General features: G+C 31.8%; 1 protein-coding gene across 1 annotated transcript; it reads left to right on the plus strand.

Moving 5' to 3' along the window:
* Positions 1-24,873, plus strand: LOC148611746 (valine--tRNA ligase-like). Its single transcript, XM_088592593.1, has 27 exons — positions 1-349; positions 2,693-2,762; positions 3,061-3,161; positions 3,548-3,675; positions 5,889-6,053; positions 7,081-7,162; positions 8,127-8,246; positions 9,323-9,431; positions 9,763-9,942; positions 10,599-10,723; positions 11,757-11,860; positions 12,366-12,447; positions 13,377-13,453; positions 13,895-13,985; positions 15,500-15,605; positions 16,176-16,246; positions 16,542-16,667; positions 17,622-17,726; positions 18,032-18,100; positions 18,648-18,726; positions 18,982-19,109; positions 19,558-19,713; positions 20,620-20,826; positions 21,444-21,558; positions 22,425-22,594; positions 22,908-23,057; positions 23,936-24,873. Exons 1-27 carry the CDS (start codon positions 173-175, stop codon positions 24,002-24,004), a joined length of 3,162 nt encoding a protein of 1,053 aa, XP_088448719.1. The 5' UTR covers positions 1-172; the 3' UTR covers positions 24,005-24,873.
* The last annotated feature ends 546 nt before the right edge of the window (positions 24,874-25,419 follow it).

A 25,419-nucleotide genomic window follows, 5' to 3' on the forward strand; every position in this document is an offset into this window, starting at 1 on the left:
AGTAACAACACTTCCGGTTTGTCCATGTGTATGCTGCAATCACAAAAAGGGGACTTTTAAGGGAAACTCGCTGTTAATAGTCAATTTGCATTATATGTCATCACTCTTTATGATAAAGTTATACACATTTTTCATTTAAAATCCTAAATAGGTATCATTGTTCAAAGTAACAATGGAGAACGGTGACACACAAACAGCTGCCGGTGACGGGACGATACCGAAAGTCAAATCTGAAAAAGAACTTCTCAAAGAAAAGCAAAAACAGGAGAAGTTGGAAAAGTTCAAAGCTAAACAGGAAAAGTTAAAACAGAAGCAGGAACAGCAAAGCAAGAAGGAAGGAGATAATCAGGTTTGAAAACAACATTTCATCAGACATCAATGATCTAGCCCTATTACATACATGTACATGTAAGACTTTGTAGTTGCTAATTTTTTATTTGGATGTTCATATTCATGTTGTGCATATAAACATTCAAATAAATGTTGTTCAACTACTAAGTCTTGTGTAATAGGACTAACCAATAATCACGTATATGATGTGCTCAGCTGTAATGTACAATCTTCTGTGGAACCACACTTTAATCACTTGTACACTCCTTGAGATGTTTAGGTTTTCCACACACACGATACCCAAATGCACGCTAAACGATCACCAAACGCACGATTAATGAATGCTTCTATCGTGCGTTGAAATGGATGCTCCTAGCATGTGTATAAACGCATGATAGACGAATGCTCATATCGAGCATTTAAACGCAAGATAAAAGAACGAAGAAAAATAATAATATTGACATATAGTGCAGACAGAAAAAAATACAAAATAAAATTAATGAAATTATATAAATTGATAATAGCAAAAAATATATAAATACAGTGAAACTTCTCCAAACCAGACCCTCAGAAAACCTGTTTGTTTTGTCATCTATTGACCGGCCACCCCCTAAAACTGTACATCGGCCAGTTTTTCACAGTTTTAGTTACATATTTCAAATAAAGACAATCTCTCAATTCCAGTTATTGTTTACATGTAATAAATGTGTCAGCAAAACTGTAAATAATTACGTAATATTATGTAATTAATAATTCATTCACTGACTGGTTTGCATTTCATCAGTGGACAGATGATGATTGAAGGGGACAGTAGTTTTAACAACAAATTTAATCCGGACATTATATTTTGTCACTGGTTGGCTGTTAATTGGTGAGTACTTGCCAGGCTGCCTCAAGCAACGGGTCATTTAGTAGTTTGATCTTTATGATATTTTAACTGTCAATTAATGTGACCTGTACCCAAGCTAAAACAACATAGGGGTGAAATTGTTAGACTTTGTTGATAGGTAATTTACAGAAACAGTACAAATAATTAATTACCATCAATAGCCCTCTGATCTTTAATACACATTCTTTCAAAACCGTGAACATTATTTTGTCGGCAGTACCATTCGTAAAATCAAATCATTTACAAATGATGGAAGCTTTGAAGTGTAATAAAAGTCCAAAAGTTTTGAATTGGCATTATACATGTCTCGACCAACAAACTGACAAGATGTAGGGTTATAGAACACATTAATGGAAACTGCTCTTAGAATGCATTGCTGTTTTTCACAAAATGGGCCATCCCTATAAACCGGCCATTTTTTCTTGTCCCAGTGATGGCCGGTTTGAAGAAGTTTCACTGTAACAGTTAAATCAAGGAAATAATCAAAGTACAAAAATAAACGAACACTCATATCATGCATTTAAACGAACGCTTCTATCATGCATTTAAACGAACGCTTCTATCGTGCATTTATTGTGGGTTAAAAGGAATGCAAAACTATGTATAAACGCACGATAAACGATGCATGAATGCTAAAATGGGAAACGTAAACATCTCAAGGAGTGTAACAAGTGCTCTAGTATAAATCTTAAGCTTCTACAGGAAAGTCAGTCTTACAACATAAGACTTTATAGCAGCTTAACGTTTAGTATTTGGATGTTAAAATGTGCAACATGAATATCAAATGACTGGTCTTATGTTAATGGATTAAGAAATGCCCCTGATAGAAAGCTGACAATGGTTGATGGAATGTTGAATTCCATTAGCTTTCCTTAGAGTCTGAGGGAACAAATCTTTTCAGAAATTTTAAGTTTTCTTTTCTACTTCCCGAAGGAAAAGTGGAACTTGATACTTGTTATTAAAACCAAAATTCCACTTTCCCTTGATGACAGAGATGGAATCCTAGCAGAGTAGCTAATACTGCTAACAATTTTTCTATTAAGTACATCCAAAATCAGCTTAACTTCTAAAAATGTACATTTAGTTCAGTTCCAGTTCTTTTTTTCTGCTTGTAAATATTGATTTTAATACTCTGATGTCATTTCAATTAAAATTCCTATTATTTGTCCTTGAGAACCTTACTTTAATGATATTTCCACTCATCAAGTGATGTACACAGGTTTTGTGTCATAAACAATGATTTTATTTCAAGTGGTAATGGTCTATGACATGTACAAAATGTATATAGAAAGTATTATTTTGAACTTAGTCAGTCTCCTGGGAAGAAATACATACATGTGTTTCCTTTTTTATTCCAGGATCATAAAATTTAAGTGTGGAATCATTATTCAGATTTATAGTCCCTTGAAAATTTTAAGAGCTGTTTGAAAATCTTGTCTTGTTAATGATTTATTGTGATTTATTTTAATGCAGAAGAAAAAGGAAAAGAAAGAAAAAACTATTGTGAAATATGAAGGAAACACAAAGCCTGGAGAAAAGAAAGGTAGGAAAAAGTATTTTAAGCCACATTATTCATGTGCTGCATTGTAGTTACATTTAATTTTGAATGTGTAGTGAAAAAAGATGTGTTACTATTGTACAATTTTAGATTAATAGTTTATTCTTGTGTTCTTTGATTATTGGGCCTCATACAACAGTAAGTACAACAAATGTATGGTATGTGTTAATTTATGTTATGTTAATGAAAAGCCTGTAATTGTAAGTTTGAATCTATAGTTTCAGTATTTGTTGTAAACATTTTTGAATATCAGCTTGAAAATTGATGACTGGACTATTTGTAGATATTTCTGGTGTTATGCCTGATGCTTATAGCCCAGTGTATGTTGAATCAGCATGGTATGACTGGTGGGTGGAACAGGGATACTTTAAACCAGAATATGGTGTAAGTTAATTTAAGAATCAGTCCACATAAAATTCAGGCACTGTCAATGGTAAAGTGATTCATGTGATCAGTAACTGATTCTGAACAAGAAATAAAACTAAATAAGGTGGGTTTTTGACATGCATGAATCACCCCACTCTGATTTTTAGAAAGACTGGTTCTTAATTATAACCTTATGTTTATCATGTTTACGTTTCCTTAAAACAATTTGTCAATTTATTTTTATTTCAAAAAGAGTTTGATTGATATTACAACAAGTTATAAATATCGAAAACTGAACTGCAGTCCTTAGATTTGATGAAATAAATATTCTGACAAATTTCTTTTTGACCATGTTGAATCTAATTGCTTGATTCTCCCAATGACTGACATATTTTTTTCTTCAGGGTAGAGATATGAAAGCTGCATCTTATGATGATAAATTCATGATGGTGATACCCCCACCCAATGTCACAGGATCATTACATCTAGGGCATGCCTTGACAAATGCTGTGGAAGATGCCATAACCAGATGGTAAGAATGAGTATATATCTTAGATTGATTGATTGATTAATTTTTGGGGTTTAACACCCGAGCAGCAATATTTCAGCTATATTCAGGTAATTATATATCTTAGAAAATTTGGAATAAATCAATACTTACTAACATATCCACCCACCCCCAAAATAGCACACTGTGTCAATGAGGCACTCTAACCAAATTAAGTAAAAACTTCACTTGTAACACTCTGAAAATACAGTCTTATATACATGTGTATTGGATTTTTTAAAAACAGTGAATTAAATATGTCATACTTGAAAAACTAAAACTTACCATATTTTTCAACCTATAAGTTGATGTTGAGTTTAAGTCAAATCAGCAAATTTTGACTAAAATCGACAAATAAAAATTCAGATAAGTGGAATTTGCCAGATAAGTTGAGGGTCAGACATGTATCTTAGGTAGGTCATCAATGTAAACTCTAAGGTGTCAGTGGAAGTTTTCCAAATCATATTACTCAAGCAATGTAACTATAAATGATATCGTTAAGTTTGTTGATATTTTTAATAAAGCGTATTTTGTAAGTGAGTTTAATTAATTACATTTAATTCTGTGTCAATTGCTCTGATATTGAAACCCAAAGATCGTAAACATGTCAAACCCATGGTAACCCAGGTGTAAAATAAGCCTGGATAACTGGTCATAATGAAGACAGGTAATTAATAAACAATATATTCTGGTATTATAAATTACAATAAAAAATTGCTATCTTTAAATCTGGTTGCAATTAGCCAATAAGATAGGACTTTAATTTATTATAATTTACACCACATGTGAATGTGTTACAACCAATGGTGAAAGCAGGTTTAGAAGGGGCTCAACATCAACATAGATAATAGTAACATCGCATACTAATGCTAAACCTACTTAAGGAAATGTTTATAATTAAATGTTTTAAATTGTCATTTTTTATCACTTTATTATGATTTTTTGTTGGGGTTCCTTTAAACTTGGGATAAGTGTTAATACCAATAAAAAGTTTGATGGGATTGATTTTTACTGAAATCTTTTTAGGGAGATCATTCTGCAAGGCTTGGGAAAAAAGTCATTTTTTCTGTTTTTTGCCTTGGCAGGGCCTGCAATTGTTGTCAAGTTGCCCTTTAACTTGGATTAAGTGAATACAACAGTGACCATTAAAGTGTGTATGGGGTTGATTTATACAGAAATTCATTAATGGGGAACATCTTTCTAGGACTTAGTGTACAGTATAAGGGCATGTGAGATATGTATGCAAACTGAATGCTCACTAAAGTTCTTTAATTTTCCTAAGATTTGTAATACAGTGTGTATCTTTGTAGGGTCCTGAATGTCTTATTAAAATGATTTTAAGTGGTTTTACATGTATAAGTCATCTAATAGTCAACTTCAAAATACCAATGCAACTCCTCCTACGCTATACCTCAGTTAAAGTCATATGGAATTAGACACCAATTATTGAATGCTATTTTAAAGTTTGTTGGTTAGAAGTATTATTCAACAATACCTTGATATTGTTTTTATCTTACAATATAAGCAATAGAATTGTTTTTAAGTACCTGTCTTTGTAAGAATCATGCAAAATCTGAAAAATGTGCTACACCCCAAAAAAGGCTACATATTTTATTTTTGTTATTAAGTTGTTTTATGGCTCTATACTATGAAATGTTTAATTATTCATTCAAATCTGCCTGCTCTTAGGAGATGATCAACATTGGAAATACAGTAGATTCTATTGTATTTGAGCACCGTTTACAGAGTTATCTCCCTTAATTTTGAAATCTACAGTGCATTCTATTTATTTTTTATCTCCTGAGAGCACGGGTTATATGAAAAACCACACGTTTATTTCTGTTTAGTATGACATTTCAAACAAAATATCAAAAATCAAAATATGTAGGCTTTTCACCCATGAATCACATTTTGCATGATCTTTAGCTGGAATGCTACTTAAATGTAGGTACAATTTGTTCAATTATGATGAATCCCAATGGTGTCCCACCAAAGTCCTTTAATCTTGTTACGCCAAATGTATAGAGAATCCCTGGCTTCATAGTTATCTTATTTTTAGATAATTGTGGTTGTGGCTTAAAAACATATGTGGGGAAAAATACAGAACATATGTATTTGACACCTTGTATCTGTATATGGAGACGATGATTGCAGGATAAATGCATAATTCTGAGTTTTTAATACAATTTATTATTTAGGCACAGAATGCATGGTAAAGTAGTGTTATGGAACCCTGGCTGTGATCATGCTGGTATTGCTACACAGGTTGTTGTGGAAAAGAAATTGATGAGAGAGAAGAAAATAACACGCCATGATTTGGGTAGAGAAAAGTTTGTTGAAGAAGTTTGGAAATGGAAAAATGAGTAAGGGTTTATTAAATGAATTACTCTTTATTGCTTACATGTCTTTTTATCCTTTATCTATTTGAAACTGTTCTGACAGCTTACTCTATTACTTTTCCAGATTTTGTATTGTATGCAATTTATTTCAGTGGCCTCTGCTACTAAGTTTACTAAACTCATGATAAGTTCAATTTGAAATGAAATTTTTCTGTGTGTTTTTGTTAAAAAAATACTTTTATCTCTTCTATTAAGTGTCAGTATGTAAGAATCAGACAGTAGATGAAACATGGTATGAAAAAAAAAACACCTGTTTGAAAGTTTGAAAATTTTCCATATCATTTTGGTAAACTGAGTTACAATATGAAAATGAACATTTCAAGGGCAGATAACTGTCAAAAAACTTATTTTTCTAACATTCTATTGAAAAATTCCTGAGCAAATCCAGTCATGCAGAGATCAGATGATGGTCTTTTCAAATAAAGAACACATCCTTGAGTGAAATTATATTGTCAGATCCTTGGTATTTGACATGCATGTTTCGGATTTTCCCATTTAGCTATTCTTTAAACTTACACTTAATGTATAAATATTTTGTGGGCTGTTGCTGCAATGTTTATAGTTAGGAAAAGAGGAGAAATTCAATACAATCATGATTAACTCACAACAGGCAAGAAAAATACAATATATCACCCAGCTGGTTCTTGTTTCTTTCATGAGGTGATCATAACAGCTCACTTATATTACACTACACAAGAGCATACATTTTACTTTCAAGGCATGAAAATTTGTGACAGTTATATTAAAAACTTTTCTTTGTGGAACAAAAGAAATTGCCATATGAGAAACCTACCTGCAGTTAGTTGAATAACACTGCTTTCAATGAGTGCATGCATCAATATCAGACCTTTTTTTGCCCTGTGTTTACTTCCAATTTTGATGCTTTCTGCTTTTTTGTTTGGTTCAATAAAATCAGATCTACAGTATCCATATTCCTTTTAATAACTGAGAATTTAGAGTTAAATAACCCTAAAACTTCATTTTTTTTTAGGAAAGGTGACAGAATTTACCATCAGCTGAAGAGTCTTGGAGGATCATATGATTGGGATAGAGCCTGCTTTACTATGGACCCTGTAAGTATTAGGGATGAAAACTATTTTAAATGATTTATTTTTTTTGTCTTCTTGTCATACATTTAAGTACCTATAAATGAAATTTTAAACAGCAATATTGTGAAACAGGCTTAAGTAGATCATTTTAAGGAAGGTGGCATAATCTGATACCAAATTTTCCCAAAGCACTTTTAAAAGTATATATAATACAAACGATTACCAAGATTCAAAAATTAAATTTAAAGTTATAGATGACAAAATGTTGTGATGTCATTATGGACCATAATTAGACAAGGAAACTCCACATCATCTGTGTGGTAGAGGAGATCTTGGGGAAGAATTTCATTTTCTAAACACATGTTCATATTTTTGCCTCAGTAGGAAACAATATATTAGATACAAGTTCTATTATAAATCTTATATTTTGATATTTTAAGGGCTAATAGATTGTAATAGATTTGTAGGTTAAGTAAATTCTTGTAAATTAATTGCTGAACAAATACTGCTCTAAATCGATTTTGAGATAATTATTTAAAAAAAGTGACAATTTGTCTTCCATTTACATTTGATAGACTTTAACTTTATTAGAACTGAATTTATTCTACAATTTTAGATCCAAATGAGATCTAGTATTCAAAGAACATCTGGTCAGCATTGTTTACCTATACCTGGTCTAGGTTGACATCCCAAAGTTCAAGAAAACATCCATTTTTTAAAGTATTTTCATGGAAATATATAAAAATAAATCATTTTATATAATTGTTCCACAGCAAGTATCTGGTATAAAAAAATTAAAATTGATGGAAACACTATTAAATTGGGATGACCTCAATAAATAGTCTGTCTATGCTACAAGAAACTGAAAACTGTTGATGTATCCCTGACTTGACCTATTTTGCTAATTAGAAAACAACCTCAGGTGTAATAAAAAAACCTGATTTACCTGTTGAATACTTACTTTTAGTGTAATTTGGTTATTTAACAGAAATTATGCAAAGCTGTGCAGGAAGCATTTGTGAGACTACATGAGCAGAAGTTGATTTACAGATCTGTCAGACTTGTTAACTGGTCCTGTACTTTGAAGTCTGCCATATCTGATATTGAGGTATAGTATACATGTTAAAATGTATCTTTGTATTCTCTGTGTTTGCCATTGGCAGAGTAGTAGCTCATTTTACCTTTAACTTAATTATCAGTACATGTGTATTGCTGATTTTATGGATGTGCTTCAGCACTTTACAATTTGACTTTTAATTGAGTCTGGAAGTACATTGTAATTAATAAAATGAAATGAAGTACAATATTTATCTGAAAGCATCTGTAATTTGACAGGGTAAAGGGAAATAATTAAATGTAAAAAAAAAATTATAGGCAAACGTCACTCACTTGACTTTGGATAGTTTGAACACTCGTGATTTCTCGAACATAATCCAAAGTACCAAATTTACTCCTATAGAATCAATAGAAATAATCTTTGATTCTCTAACTTGGATTTCTCCAACACTTGAACTGACTTGTGGGTTCATTCGGTAATAAACCTTAGAGAATAACCCTCACAAACTCGTCAGCCATTTTATCAGCTTGGGTAATAAAAAGTGTGGAAAACTGAAACCCTATCACTAATCAAGGGTCATTTTAGTTAATTACAGGTAATATTTTAGTCATTACTAATTAGGTATATACATAGTTTTAATCAAACATAGTTCTGATTGAAGTTCGAGAATATTCCAAAGTCAGCATAATGAATGCATCAATGAAAATTAGATGAAAACAAATTATGGTCCAAGGAACTTGAACTGAAAAAGCAAACAAAGCATTTTTAATGTCCATAAATTAGCATAACCTTCCGAAAAAGAATTAAAAATATCCGAGAACCAAGGAGTTAAATATAAAAATCCTTGCACGAAAATAATAAAAATTTCATAGGAAGTAAGCAATTTCTGACAATAATGTCGAACTCAGGCCGACAAAGAAAGAAATACAGAAAAATATGAGCTTCAATTTCTTGAACTCCCAATAACTCAAACACATTTCAATGGTCCCATGGAGTTCGAGCTACCAAGGTTTGACTCTACATTTTAAGCTTCATATGGTAAACTGTCATATTAAGGGGTATTATTTTGATAAACAAATTCTGTCTCGCAAATTATTACCACTTGATTATTGCCTTGAATTTAAAAGGTAGACAAGAAAGAATTGCCTGGAAGGACATTGTTACCCGTTCCAGGATACAAAGACAAAGTGGAGTTTGGTGTTCTTGTCTCATTTGCATATAAAGTGGAAGGTTCAGGTATTTACTTGTAAAATGAAATGGGAGGCATACCTAGTTAAGAATGTCTGTTTCATCTATATGTTGTACAGTTGAAATATATCTCAACTAAACTTCAACTGGAATAATTCTTTTACTGTGTAAGTGTACATGTAGTTCAGGAATATAATTCTAAGGTTGTCTCCTGTTATAAACAACTCTCCTTACAACATTTTGTTTAGCTTGCAATTGTATGTCCTGATCCACAATTACATAATTGGGTTTTTGTGTTTTTTGTGCATTTTTTTGTTTTTGTTTGGACAAACTCAAATTTTGGGGAATTTTTACCCTATGTGATATTTTTCTATTCCAGATGATGAGTTGGTTGTTGCCACAACCCGTATTGAGACCATGTTAGGTGATACAGCAGTGGCTGTCCACCCCAATGATCCTAGATACAAACATTTACATGGGAAGTTTGTTAAACATCCTTTCATTGACAGAAGGATGCCTATTGTCTGTGATGACTTTGTTGACATGGAATTTGGTACAGGTATGTAAAGTATAATATATAAAGGTTAATATACATTGCATGGGGTAGATCATGGACCTTGTGAGTTCTGCATATTAATTGCTATTGATTCTGTATTAACAAAAAAAATATTACAAACCAAAAAACAAATCTTATGTAATTTGCATATAGGCAGATCTCATACTATATAAAAGAAGCATAAAGCTGAAGTGCTGTGATGTTCACTTGCTGTGCTGCTGAATAGGGGTTAATGAAGCAATTTATTAATTTACTGTGCTGCTGAATAGGGGTTAATAAAGCAAAATTATTAATTTACTTGGGTGTTTTGTAGTACTGTGGAAGTACTTTTATTTGTGTGTACCAATTGTCATGGTTAGGAAAAAACTAGTGGGTTCGTAGGTTCTTGAATTCATGGATTTTCCAACTCTACCATACAAATGAATGAGAAATTTCTTTTTTGTTGGAAACCAATTTTCATTGTTACCAAACCCACGAAAACCATGAAAATAAATACCCTATTGACAATAATACTTACACAGTATTGCAAGGTACTGTTGTATGATAAAGAAAAAAAATCACTTAAAACTTGCATGCTTTATAAGGGAATTGTTTTAATGTTTTACATGTATCAGTTGTCTTCCAATGACATATATTATTTATGTTGCACTGTAATTTAGGGGCGGTCAAGATAACTCCAGCTCATGACCAGAATGATTATGACTGTGGCAAGAGACATGATCTTCCCTTTATCACCATGATAGACGATGAAGGAAATATTACCAATGATTGTGGACAGTTTAGTGTATGTACATTGCTACATGTAGTAGTAGAAAAGTCTGTTTTCTTTTACACTCTTTGACTGTAAAAAAGAAATTTAAGTACAGGTGATTCAGTGTTAGTACCCCACAGGAAGTGGTGAGTGATTATGTGATACTGTAAACCTATTAATTTTTGCAATGGACAGAAAGCCGCGAAAAAATTGAACCCATGAAATTGATTTTAACACCATAAAACACTAATGTTTTTTTCAGACCATGAAAATTGATACTGGTGAATGTGTTCATTTGACAGAATCCTTGAAAATCAGCAACCTTGAAAAATAATATGTTTTCATTACCCTCCGAAAAGTTGTGAGCCGCTTCTAATGATAAATTCAGAACAGGTCAATTTTAAACTTTGCACAGTTGTTTAGTACCGTAAAGTACAGGTAAAGTTTAATTTTGCAGCAACATCCAAAATCAATTTGAACTCCTCAGCCTTTCTAGTTACACCAAAGAAAAACCTGAGAGGCACTATGCGTAAGAATCTGTCTGGAATTTTGACCAATCCAATTCTAAAATTATAGTTTTGCTGGTTGAAATTTTTGCCATTACTTTTTTCCTAGCTTCTCGCTTCGTGCCAAAATTCTCGACTGAGTTATGGTACTTTATTACTTGTGATAGCTAACCAAATTTTTAGTGCCACCTGTTGTCTGTCCTTCTGTTATACAGGGGACACATCTCTTATCTGTTACTCCTCCCATACCACTCTGATATTGCTGCTCAGACGTTAAACCCCAACAAACAAACAATATACCACTCTGAATGGAATTGAATGAAATTTTCACAGAATCGTTATTTCATGTTCCCATTGTGCACCTCCTGTTTTAGTTTTTGATCCAAATCAAAATGGGGGTTAAAAGGTGCATGTTATCAAATGGGGGAGTGGGAGTATCAACATTGCTCACAGCTTTCTAGTTTTGTTTTCCTTTTTTCTAGTTAAATTTCTATGTTTTAGGTTTTTTATCTCTTAAATATTTGAATAAGCATTAATGAATTATTTTTCCTCTTTAATAGGGTATGAAGAGATTTGAAGCCAGGAAGGCAGTTCTAAAAGCCTTACAGGACCTTGGACTGTACAAGGAAACTAAAGATAATCCTATGGTGGTCCCTATATGCAGGTTTGTTACTAAATCCCTCTTAACTTTCTTTAGTTTTTGCTGAAACAAAATATGCAACCCTCAATTAAATGCTTATTAAACATGGTATAAGTATTAATGCAGATGTAATGAGAAAGTTGTTGGTTCTCTGTTTGTTTTTTTTTTAAATAAAGTACTTTTTACTGCAATCAGTACTTACATGTTTTTGTACAAGTATCTTCTTATCATAACAATTTAGAGTATGTAAAATTAAACAAATATATTTTATTGCAAATAAAAATATCCTGGAAAATTTAAGAAAATATTATTTTGAGGTGTAATACAATTGTACATGGAAATGTGATATAAAAAATATGGGATAAAATAGAATTTAACTAAGTTCTCATTCAGTAAATCCATGGCAAATGAGAATTCCAGGCAATACTGGAGGATTCTACATGATGTATGTTAGCTACAAATGCTAAAAGCAATGAATTAAAAATATAACTTTAGAAAAGAGCCATATATAGTTGATGATTTATTTCAGTCGATCAAAAGATGTGATAGAACCTCTACTGAAGCCCCAGTGGTATGTCAGTATGGAGACTATGTCAGCAGAAGCTGTCAAGGTCAGTCAACAAATTTGGTACAAATCTTAAATAAAAGAAAACATTACTATGAGTACAATTACAACTGTTTCTTACATTTTTTTTACACTTTTGTAGAAGGATTATACTATGTTGTGAATGTAGTCATCACTTTTATGACTATTAAATGTTGTGCTATGGGTGTTCCCTATGTTTTCTTTGTTTTTTGTTTTGTTTTTTGTCCAGGGTTTTCCCATTGGATGTATCTTTGGTTATACTTTTTCTTCTTACAATATATGTTTGATTCCCCGTTTTTTTTTTTTGTATATGTACTGGGTATTGTCTTAAGAGTAATAGCAGTGATTATATAGGGGTTGCCCAGTCACTCTGTCACTAAAAATCAGCCTGGGCCAGTGATATTTATAAGATGGTGGCCAGGCTTGCAACTGATTTGCTGAGTTGGCCATGATTTTTGTTTATCCATGTCAAGTGCAAGAGTGACCATGTTTAAATAGCATTCCAACCATACCTTGCCAAAACCATTTTGTTATACTTTAATTCACAAACTACACATGTGCTTTTTAATGCTGTTTGTTTGGCGTGACAAATTCATGCTACACCAGTGTCATGGCTGCCCCCAGGCAGTAAAATATTTTTTTTGAGCTTTGTTATTTGTTCAAGTTTTATTGTAACATCTAGTGAGCACTATATTACTGAGGTTAGAACTATTAAATTTAAATTTGTTTTACATTTAAAGCTCATTCATCCAATGTTAAATATTCGCAAGACTTGAAGTCAAATAGCTGTGCTACTAGTTTTTCAAAGTTAATCTGAATCATTGAATAGGAATAATGACACTAAAGAAAATTGTTTTATTACCATGAGGAAAACAGTCAATTTTCAGCCAGTATGGAATCTCAAACTGAGACATGACATAGACTAAATTTGTGATAAACGATTTTTTCTTGCAGGCTGTGCGAGATGGAGATCTTAAAATTATACCCGACATGCATGTACAGACATGGAACAAATGGCTGGAGAATTCTAGGTGAGATAAAAAATTGTAGCTTATTGAAAACAAAAATAATATGTGATACTTACTAGCGAAGTACTTATTTGCTTTAATTAGTGTGCTTAATCACAATGTTATTTGTCCATTGATATTTTGGATTTGATTTGACTTTTAATTGCTAGTGGTGTAAAAAGAGCAGACTGATGCTTTTTTAAGTTTAAACCTAGTCATGAATACTGTGATAATTAGCGCACTAGGAAAAAAGTATAGACAGTTTTCTATTTAGATGCCAACCATTGGATATATAGAACCTTACTTCTTGAAACAAATGGGTCCAGTACTAAAAAGTTCAGATTTTCACCACTTCCTGTATTTTTTTTCTTGATAAACACTAATTTAAGGATACTTTTCTGGTTTGATTTAGCTCTTCATTGAAGAGGAAGCTTTCTTCTATTTTCTTTTAATGTGTATTTACAGAGATTGGTGTATATCTCGACAGTTGTGGTGGGGTCATCGTATTCCAGCTTACTTTGTTACAGTAAATGATCCAAGTGTTCAAGCAGGCACTGTAAGTTGTGTTAACTGTACAATATTAGTGACATAACAAAATCTATTAGACCAATGTCATTCAAAATTTACACAGTGATTATATACCTACTTTACATCTTGTAATGGAGATTTGAACAGTGATTATATACCTACTTTACATCTCGTAATGGAGATTTGCACAGTGATTATATACCTACTTTACATCTCGTAATGGAGATTTGCACAGTGATTATTTACCTACTTTACATCTCGTAATGGAGATTTGCACAGTGATTATATACCTACTTTACATCTCGTAATGGAGATTTGCACAGTGATTATATACCTACTTTACATCTCGTAATGGAGATTTGCACAGTGATTATATACCTACTTTACATCTCGTAATGGAGATTTGCACAGTGATTATATACCTACTTTACATCTCGTAATGGAGATTTGCACAGTGATTATATACCTACTTTACATCTCGTAATGGAGATTTGCACAGTGATTATATACCTACTTTACATCTCGTAATGGAGATTTGCACAGTGATTATTTACCTACTTTACATCTCGTAATGGAGATTTGCACAGTGATTATATACCTACTTTACATCTCGTAATGGAGATTTGCACAGTGATTATATACCTACTTTACATCTCGTAATGGAGATTTGCACAGTGATTATATACCTACTTTACATCTCGTAATGGAGATTTGCACAGTGATTATATACCTACTTTACATCTCGTAATGGAGATTTGCACAGTGATTATATACCTACTTTACATCTCGTAATGGAGATTTGCACAGTGATTATATACCTACTTTACATCTCGTAATGGAGATTTGCACAGTGATTATATACCTACTTTACATCTCGTAATGGAGATTTGCACAGTGATTATTTACCTACTTTACATCTCGTAATGGAGATTTGCACAGTGATTATATACCTACTTTACATCTCGTAATGGAGATTTGCACAGTGATTATATACCTACTTTACATCTCGTAATGGAGATTTGCACAGTGATTATATACCTACTTTACATCTCGTAATGGAGATTTGCACAGTGATTATATACCTACTTTACATCTCGTAATGGAGATTTGCACAGTGATTATATACCTACTTTACATCTCGTAATGGAGATTTGCACAGTGATTATATACCTACTTTACATCTCGTAATGCACAAATTTGGTTTTTTTTCCCAACATTTTGTTTCAAATGAAAAAATAGATGAAATTTTAAAATCTGGAGAGGACTTGGAAATGTTACTTGTATTTGCTTTTTGCGGTGTTTGTACATGTGTACTATAATGTTGAAAACAACTATTTCATGAATGTTACAATTTACATCTAATTATGCATGTTATAAACAATACAATTATGTTATTAACACAACATCATTTTTACTATGCAAAATAAATTGACAAAGTCTGAGACAGTGCAAAAATCCATGAATGAAATAATGTCCATGTAAACTTCCTTTGGATGGTTTCATTCACAACTTTTGTGAAGATAGTTTTGTCATTTGTTATAGGACACAGATGAGAACTACTGGGTGGTTGGAAGGACAGAGGAGAAAGCTAAGCAGAAAGCTGCTGAAAAGTTTCAAGTCCCAGTTGATAAAATCTCATTAACACAAGGTTTGTATTGTGTATTAGATCATTAGTTATTCTTATAACTAGCTATAAATTGACACATTTTGCGTCACTATACAAGATCAATTCGTCATAATAGAATATTTTTTAAGGAGGTTAAAGAAATTTGCTTCATATGCTTTAAAATAAAACTAAGTAGCTGTCTGGCTAAAAGTGATTCAATTTTAATTAAAATTAAGTAATTCAATGAAAAAAAGGATTAGGTTCAGGGTTATCTCCCTGTGATATAACCTGTGAATTTTTTTCCTACTAATAGAAAAAAAGATTACAAGAAAGCTTTTGTGAATTTCAATTACCTGAATCATTCTTATTACATTAATGATGAAATATACCTTTATATATCTTTGGATAACTGCCCACTCCTTTTGCATGATTCTTAGGTGGATTGCTACTTAATCAAATTCTGATCAGCTGTATTATGTATTGACATAGGTAAACATTTTTATTAAATTAGTAATTTTTTTTTTCCATCAATAATGACAAAAATGTTAAGATGTGTTTTCATTGTGATTTTCATGTTAACATAACAATTTATTCTATGTATTCTGATTTCAGATGAGGATGTACTTGACACATGGTTTTCATCTGGAATTTTCCCTTTCTCTATTTTTGGTTGGCCAGACCAGGTTAGAATATTCACATAGTAATTACAGCAATAACTTCATTTCAAATACTGGTTTTATTATTCCTTTTCAAGAATCTTAACTTCATCTACTTTAATTTTGATATTTTTGCAGATAAATAGTCTAATGATTAAAGTATAAATGTAGTTTGCTTCTAAACCTTTCCTTGGTTCAAATCATTTCAAATAAATTCATTATGATTCAAAGTTCTGAATTCGAAACTTAAGAATTCCAGTTGTCTATCAAAAGTTGATATACACATTAAACTTGCCAAATAGAAAATTGATTTGTTCTTCAGACTCCTGAGTTGGAAGCATTTTACCCTGGTACATTGTTAGAAACTGGACATGATATTCTTTTCTTCTGGGTTGCTAGAATGGTCATGATGGGAAAACAGCTAATGGGAAAACTTCCATTCAAAGAGGTAAGAATTGAAAATGTGAAGTTACAGAATCAGTATACGTGTAGATGCTCTACAGAGTGCAGTGGGTTTGTGTTAATTATAAACTGCTTTAGTGGTCTCACCTCAAGTGGGGCGAGTTGTGGGTTCAGTTCCCAGACCAAGTCACATATTTGACTTCAAAATTTGTAGTAACTGCTTCTCCACCAAGCTCACAGTATTTAAAGGGGATAGAGTAACAATGGTTGGCTATGAGTCGGAATAAGGTGTCCATATGAGTGGCATGTCTTCCTGCTGGCTGTTGCTTCTGTGAGCTAGAAAACTAAAGATCTGGCTCAACATGTCAGACTATTACAAAGCAGGGTTTGTTCCATTTGTATTTGTTTTTGGCCTTAAATGCATAAAATATCTGTCAAAGGACGTTAAAACCATTATCAATCAATCAATCAATCAATCAATCAATCAGTCAATTAATATTACTTGTATAGTCTATTTGTCAGAGAAAATTATGCATTTAACAGAACTTATAATCTCAACAGAAAATTGTGTCTTTTCCCAAGTGAAGCATTGCAAATTGAAGGAAAGATATAGAACGTAATACACACTTTGACTACCTTGCAAATGTGTAAGAATCAATTTCTTTTATTTTCACTATGAACAATTTTCAAAATGACATCATTGATTACTCTTTCTCTGTCATTATGATTTTAATATGCTTCCATAACTGGAACTGCAATTGATGTAATCATTACTTTTGCAAACAAACTCAACAAGGGATAATTGTTGTTTGTATCCTGTATCATTTATAAATGGAACAATTATAAAACAGACAACTTCATTCAAATACTGTGAAGGAATTACTATATAGACAGTTCGTCAAGTTTTGTACTTAACTTAATTTGAAACAGCTTATTATTTGACTAATATTAAATCTCAGTAGTTTTATACTGCACTAACTACTATTATTATTTTTTTAAGGTGTATTTACATGCTATGGTTAGAGATGCCCATGGAAGGAAAATGAGTAAATCATTAGGAAATGTCATAGATCCATTAGATGTCATATTTGGTATCACATTAGAGGTAAGTTAGTAATGCATGTATGCCAGATTAAGAATTGTACATGTATATGTTCTACATCTCACATTTATTAAGGTGACTTTCAGATAAGTTTTTGCCATTTTTTTCGTAAGTAATTAAGGTAACTTGACATAACATGCTAGAAAACATGGAGACTGACCTGACCTTTTAATATTTGATTATTTACCTTGAGCTCAGCTCTTAAATCAAAGGTTAACTGCAATTTTGAGCAAATGTTACCATAACTTTATATTATCAAAATGATCATCCCATAACTATGTCAATTTTGTTTACAATATTTTTCCTAGAATTTACATGAAAGGTTAAATGATGGAAATTTGGAGGAGAAAGAAGTTGCCAAAGCCAGAGCTGGACAGGTAAGTATACATGTACATGTAACTTAACAGTATGCATACCATCTACAATATTGACAGTTGATGATTTTTAAAACCCTTAAATGTTTGTATTACTTTCAAAGAAATATATTTATTGTGACTTACTTTTTTATACCCAACTGTTCAGGTTGTAGGTATATTAGAACCATCTTGTCCATCTGTTTATCTATCAGTCATTCTGTCCATCTGTCCGAATTTTGCCATTTTATCTTTCCAATAGATCTCTGTCCATCCATCCGAATTTTGCCACAATTATCTTGGCTCCCAATGGATGTATTGATTTCAAATTTGGGGTGATGGGTATATATTGTAAGTCATTTTGACTGCCGTTTAACATCAACTTAGTGTTTCATGGGACATTGCCATTTATGATCAAGAAAATTCTCATCACGAAAATCTTGACTGCCACTAGACGGATTGATCATAAATGTGGTATTTGGCTTTATATACATTGAGTATAAGTTGTAACATGTATATAAGTAAAGCTTGTTCTGTGTCTTTAAATGTTCTTTTTCATTTTTGTTAACAGAAAGCTGATTATCCCAATGGAATACCAGAGTGTGGTACAGATGCCCTGAGATTTGCCCTTGTTGCCTACACATCACAGGGTATGTACAAGTCATTGATGTTTTTGACAGAAATATTGTGTTGTACTGTCTACCGTGGACTGAATTTCCAATTTAATCAGTTAAAACTTTCTGTTTCTGTTTCTGTTAAAGTCTGCATTGTGAGTGTTGAAGGCATGTTTTAAAATGTGTACCAGTATTTTGCTTATGCTGTCTCTGAATAATAAATCTTATGTGATAAAACATTTTTTCTCCTTACTGTGATGATAGCTAAGACATTTATTGGTCTTATTTTAGGTAGGGATATAAACTTAGATGTTTTAAGAGTTCAAGGATACCGATTTTTCTGCAATAAGTTATGGAATGCCACAAAGTTTGCCATGATTGCTCTCGGTGATAACTTTAAGCCAGAAGCTGACCACAAGGTAGTGTATGTTCATATGATTTCCAAACCAAATGAAAAGTTTCTACAAATAATGATGATGGGTTACTGAAATGTTCAGTTCCTCTGTCTTATATTTAGATGGCTTAAGACTGAATAGATGGTAAAAAACATTTCCTTGTGATTTTTAAAGCAATGTTTATTTTGAACTTAAGTTGGTTCAGGGTATATTTTTATGTGTACTCATGTAAAATGGTAAGATGGTAATAAAATATTATAAAAAAGGAAACATATTTGTGTGCTTCTAAAGTCCTTTTAAACCTCACATTCTCATTTGAATGGAATATTTCTATTTATTTAAAGTTCCTACATGTTTATACTCACTACCTTAAAGAAGAAATGACAATGACTACCTACCAAGTGTCTTTATACTGTGATATTATATCATAATTATCAATCTGTTCAATATTCTTTGATTTGGTAATTCACAGGTAAGTGGGAAGGAGAAGGAAATGGACTTGTGGATTTTGAGTAGGATGACATATGCCATAGAACAGGCTGATATAGGATTTAAAAACTATGATTTCCAGACAGCAACAACTGCCTGCTATAATTTCTGGTTGTACGAACTCTGTGATTGGTATTTGGTGAGTTTCTTCTTTCTATTTGATGTCATGTAGTTGTTTATTGGCAACTGGATCAATTGTTCATTGTACATACTGCTTGATAATTTCTTATCTCAGGCTACTCAAAGATACGAAAAAGTATTGCCAATTTCCAGTGACAAGTTACATAGCATTGACTGTGACATTGCCGATAAACAGAATAACATCAGTTTTAAAGTTCTCAACAAAACATCTCGTCCTGTCTGGTCATAGGTGATATTTTCTGTCTTCTCTTCAAAACTGATGTTATTCTGTATATTTCAAGGGAAGGTTCTGATTAATATCTTAGAATCAATCTGTATTTATTGTGTTGAAATGAGGGTTTTCTGGAAACCTATTTTGGTAGCATGTCTTGTGACGTTGGAATTGAAGTATTTTAGTTAGTATGTTTCTTCATGTTTTATTTCAGTCTAATGATGAGTCTGCACTTATAGCGCAAGAAAGATTGTTTATGCAATTTACATCCTTTAGGAGTCTTAAGAAATGTACCATATTTGCAGAATAAAAGTTGATTTAGAGAAGGGTATATTTGTCCTTGCCCAAAATAACTAAAAACAAAACCTGAAGGTTGAGGTTCATTGTGTTCTGCTTAAGTAGACAAGAACTCAAAGTCTTAAACTTTCACTATTTTTCTATTTTTTTTCTTTTTATGAAAAGAATTTTAGGTAAAAATTGTTGTCTCAAGTCAAATTTACTCACAAAACAAAGATTTTAAGACTGTTATAGTTAGGTTCACATATACATGTTTAGTAAGACTCATGAAAACTGGTAGGACATTGGAACCTATATTGAGTAATAGAATGAAGCATGACGCTTGCTTATTTTGGGCTCTGTTTGAAACAGATTTGATTATACCTTTTTATACAAGTCTTTAATTTATATCAACAGGAACACATCAAACCCTTAATTTATGGTACCAATGAAGAAGAGAAGGCTGTGTCAAGAAATGTGTTGTATACATGTTTGGATGTTGGTCTTAGGCTGTTACATCCTTTCATGCCATTTGTCACTGAGGAGCTCTATCAGCGGTTACCAAGGAGATCAGATAAACATGCACCCAGTATATGCGTAGCTCCATATCCACATGTTGAAACTGTAAGTTTTATTTATAAAATTCTCTCCTGTCATTAAAATTGCATATCAGTAGTGTAGATATGTAGGAAAACAACCCAAAGTTAAAATGCCACATTCTTTATATTAATCCTTAGATATTTGATTTTTTTAGATCTTTATGAATGGTGTAGAGCAAAGTTCACGAAATTTTAATACTTAAGTACATGTAAATGTTTTCATTCTCTCCAAGTTCAATGAAAAAGCTACACATAACAATGAATACAGCTTGTGGTCCATAAGTGAAACTTATTATGTAGTAATATCTTAGGCTAAATAAGTAATATGTCTGTTTCCTGCTACCCTACCTACCCAAGATTTATTATGCCTACCCTTATAATTTTATGACCAGTTTGGCTCATGCACCATTAAACATGTTAAAGTCTTGAAAGATCAGGTTGTTTTTACTGTTATTTTTTTTTCCCATTACTCAATGTAAAATGATTTTGAAAAATAAAATAATCCCCCAACCCTATTTTTTCTTGCTGGTATTAGGAAACAAGATTTTTGCAATATCTTAATGTATATTTACATGTATATTTAACAATTTATGTACCGGTATTGTATGTGTGTATATGTGTCACATTTACATGTTATTTCAGTATCAGCACAGAAACACTCGGTTAGATGGAGAGGTTGAGATGGTCCAAGCCGTTGTGAAGAGTATAAGATCTATACGAGCAGATTATAACTTAGTCAATAAAAATAAAACTGATGGTAAGCTTAGAAGTTTAATGGTCTTTTTCTGTAAATATGTGTAATATTTTAAATAATGAGATGGTTGAAATAACAATTACATGTAATAAACTAATTCAAAATAAATGTAATACTATTTTAAAATTTATCTATGATTTAGGAAAGCCTTGTAAACATCAGAGATAATGTGTAGTTTCATTTAAAATTATTGCAGTGGGCAAATATACTGTAATTTATCAATTTCAGGTTCAGTTGTTAACTGTATCCAATACAAAATCCTTCTGAATAAAGGGAAGATTTTTCGTATACCTTTCTTTTGATGTTTACTCTGGTGTACTATGAATCAAGAACTACTTGACAGATATTTAAAACAAGTGCTATCTTCAAAAATAGATAGCCAGCGCAGTAAAGTGTTGTTCTTTTTACTTTTCATTCAAGAAAGTAACACATGGCATGCATTTTAAATTTTCAATATAGTTTTTAGAATGCCACTTAGTTATCAGTATTTGACCAATCGGGAAACAGAATTGTGATCAGGTGATTTGCTTTTCCATAGAAGAGTGTCCTTAAGGGCAAAGGGTAAAAAGCGAAACTATACCGACTACATAGGAAAAATAAATCACAGAACCTCCTTTTTATTATTGTTTTACCATATGCTGGCCATTTATGTCATATTATTTGAACTCAAGCAATAGCAAGTTCCCCAGTAAGTTGGCTCACAGAATGGTTGGGTGGGCATGTTGCCTGCTTCTGCACAGATACAGTATGTATTATTCAATGGATAAATGAGAGTAGTTTTAAGATACTACATGTATACATTTAAAAACAAATGAAAATACAGATCAGTAATAATTTCGTAACTAGACATAAACTATAATTTTTTTCAGTGTACTTGAAGTGTGATACTGAAGAAACTTCCTCTATCCTGAAGAGGTATACTGGCCTCATTCAGACCCTGACGTTCTCCAGTCTTAATATCCTGGTTGGGGAGACTCCACCCGAGGGCTGTGCCGTACAGACTGTCTCCGCTAAATGTGAATCACACATCATGCTCAAGGTTAGTGTACTTTTTAGAAGTGATCGAGAAATATTGAACAGAGATAATAAAAGTAAATATTTCACACATGATTTTCTTCTGCGTTAAAACAGAATTGAACTATTTTATTTCTGGATTTAACTGTTCCAATGTTACTATTATCCTATGTTAACTTCCAATTTCGCAAATTTTCAGATTTTTTTGCCAGCTTTTTATTATCATGTTTGAAATTTGTCTGATAACATGGATGCTTATTGTAGTAAAGTATAAACATCACAATTGGATTTTTAAAAGTGTGTAAAACATCAATTGTAATATGGAAAACACATTGCAGGGTATAATTGATGTGCCAAAAGAAATTGGAAAGTTGAATGGCAAGAAGGACAGGCTGTCTGGTCAGTTACAGAAACTTCAAGATGCTGCTGCTAAGGAGGATTATACAACAAAAGTACCAGAAGATGTTAGACAACAGAATTCTCAAAAGGTAACTAGTATTGAGAGATATTTTCTCGTAAATAAAGATGGAAAGCACAATGCGTTACATGGAGTGTATGTAAATGTATGCTAGCTGAAATTTATTAAACTTAATTTGTTTATCTTTGTTTATCCTATTTAAGTTATGAATATCTATACCAAATTGTTGATAATAGTTACAGTTATACGATATAACCTTTACAATCTCAGGTCAGGTGGTTTTTGTAGAGGGTATTGTAAAGTCAATATTATAAATATTGATAGAACCTTAATTATTGGAAAATTAAACATTTTTCATTGTTTTTGTTCACTGATTTTGTGGATTAAAAGAATAATGTCTTATAATCTTGTAAAAAGATAGTATTCAGTTTCCCATCTTGACCTGCTGTGCTACCGATTTATACTTTCTGTCTGGACTTAACCTGCTATTTCTGTATAGCGGGATATAATTAGTGGGGTGCTACTTTTGGCGTATTTAAGTGATCTGTCTTTAAACACCAAAATTGATTCTGCAAAAATAGTTACTGATGGCTTAAGAACAAACTACACTACTAAGCATCCACCAAAATTAGGAACGCAAATATTTTGATATACCTTTTTGCCTCAGATCCGCCAAATTTTGCCACTACCAAATCATATTATGCAATTTAAGGGCCAAATTACTTTAGACATTGTGCATGTGAATTGGAAAGTCTTACATAGGTTGGTGTTTTTACAGAAGAGTGTTCATTGCCATAAAACTAAATAAAATATTTCAACAAAATTCATTGGAATTTGAAAAAAAATGTTCAGTCAATACCATAAGAAATCCTACAAAGATCAAATAAAAAAAGTTCTTTTTTAAACATATATGTTTGTGTTTAACATTATGTTATTAATTTTCTTCAGATGAGTGAAACAGAAATAGAGATAGAGAAACTGATAAAAGCAATAGAGACGCTTGGGAGAATGCAATGACCAGGATAAATCTGTAGACAATTATGAAAGCCTTGCAAACATTGGATATATCCTAACCTACTTAATGATTTTAAAAACGTCTCCACAAGCTATTTCCGCACCATTAAAACACTGAATTTAGTTTGCTTAAATGATTAAAGACCGTGTATTTTGCAGAATTAGAGTATTGTACAACTAGATGTGTTGCTTAAACCTTCACCGTGGACAATGATTGGATAGGGTAACTTTGTAAATATGTACTTCCACAAATGTGCAATTTTTGCTCCATTTTGTATAAATGTTATCTCAGAAATGGATTTCATCCTCTTTTTTAAAGTTTCACTGTCAATTTTGTTTTACTATATATTCACTTCTTCAATTGCTAATTTCCGCTTCGTTGACCTCATAAATTCAGGTTCGTAAGGTGATGTGTCCTATAACATTTTTATAACTGTGATCCACAATGTAATCACATGTTATACATGAACTTATGTCATCTGTTATCCTCTTCATTGATCAATTGGTTAAGAATGTACATCTATAACTTTCATCGGTAATAACTGCTAAGAGTACTTTGTTTTTGCTTGTAGTATATAGAGATATATACAACAGTGTTTTTTTAGTAATTTAAATTTGCGTAACTATAGTTTTCAGTTAAAGTGAATCAAACTAAGATTTAGATACCTATGAGTGAAGACTTAACTCGATTCTCTGAAACAAGCTTGTTAACTAGATATAAAAGATAATCCACAAGACTTTTCTTTTACCTGACATTAATGTTTCCTGTAAAGGTTATAATAAAGTGCTATATAAATGTATTTAAAAAGGTGAAATGTTTTATCTTTATGGCAAATTGATTTATTTATTATAAATAAATGTGATCTAATATACTTGTATGTTGTGTGCGAGTTGCCAAAAATATTGAATTCCATCTTTTTATATGACTGCTAAAAAATTGTAATCACTTATTTTTATTGTACTGTGTAATGTAGACACTTGGTTTCCTTGCGATAATTTGTGTATTGGTTGATCTTTATTGAAATTTTATAACAAGGTTCCAAACCACAAAAGGAAGGTTGGTATTGATTTTGGGGGTTATGGTCCCAACCTTTTTAGAATTAGGATAAAAAAAAAATGGGCCTAAAACAACTATTTTCTAGAATTTAACTTTATAACTACAGTGAAAGCATAGAAATGTCTATGATATTGTTCCACAATATTCTTTACCACAATGGTCAGACTTGGATCAATTTTTGTGGTAAAGACTAACTTTTAAGAAATTAGGGACCAAAAAGGGAAGCCTGAAACATGCATTTCCCTGATTTCCTGAAACATCTTTACTATCAGTGAATGAATCTCTGAAATTGTATTACAAGGTGCAAATAGCACCAAAGGAAGACTAAGATTGATTTTAGGGGTTAAAACTTGTAGGAATT

This window comes from Perna viridis, chromosome 7, assembly GCF_037379345.1.
Source record: "Perna viridis isolate PV_CMFRI_1.1 ecotype Kerala chromosome 7, ASM3737934v1, whole genome shotgun sequence".
Lineage (NCBI taxonomy): Eukaryota > Metazoa > Mollusca > Bivalvia > Mytilida > Mytilidae > Perna > Perna viridis.

Bases quoted from the DNA above. Each gene is read 5' to 3' on its own strand.
- LOC148611746 (XM_088592593.1), top strand. From the start codon at position 173: ATGGAGAACGGTGACACACAAACAGCTGCCGGTGACGGGACGATACCG. The intron at 20,827-21,443 runs GTAAGTTTTATT...ATGTTATTTCAG, and splicing joins CATATCCACATGTTGAAACT to TATCAGCACAGAAACACTCG. The intron at 22,595-22,907 runs GTTAGTGTACTT...AACACATTGCAG, and splicing joins AATCACACATCATGCTCAAG to GGTATAATTGATGTGCCAAA.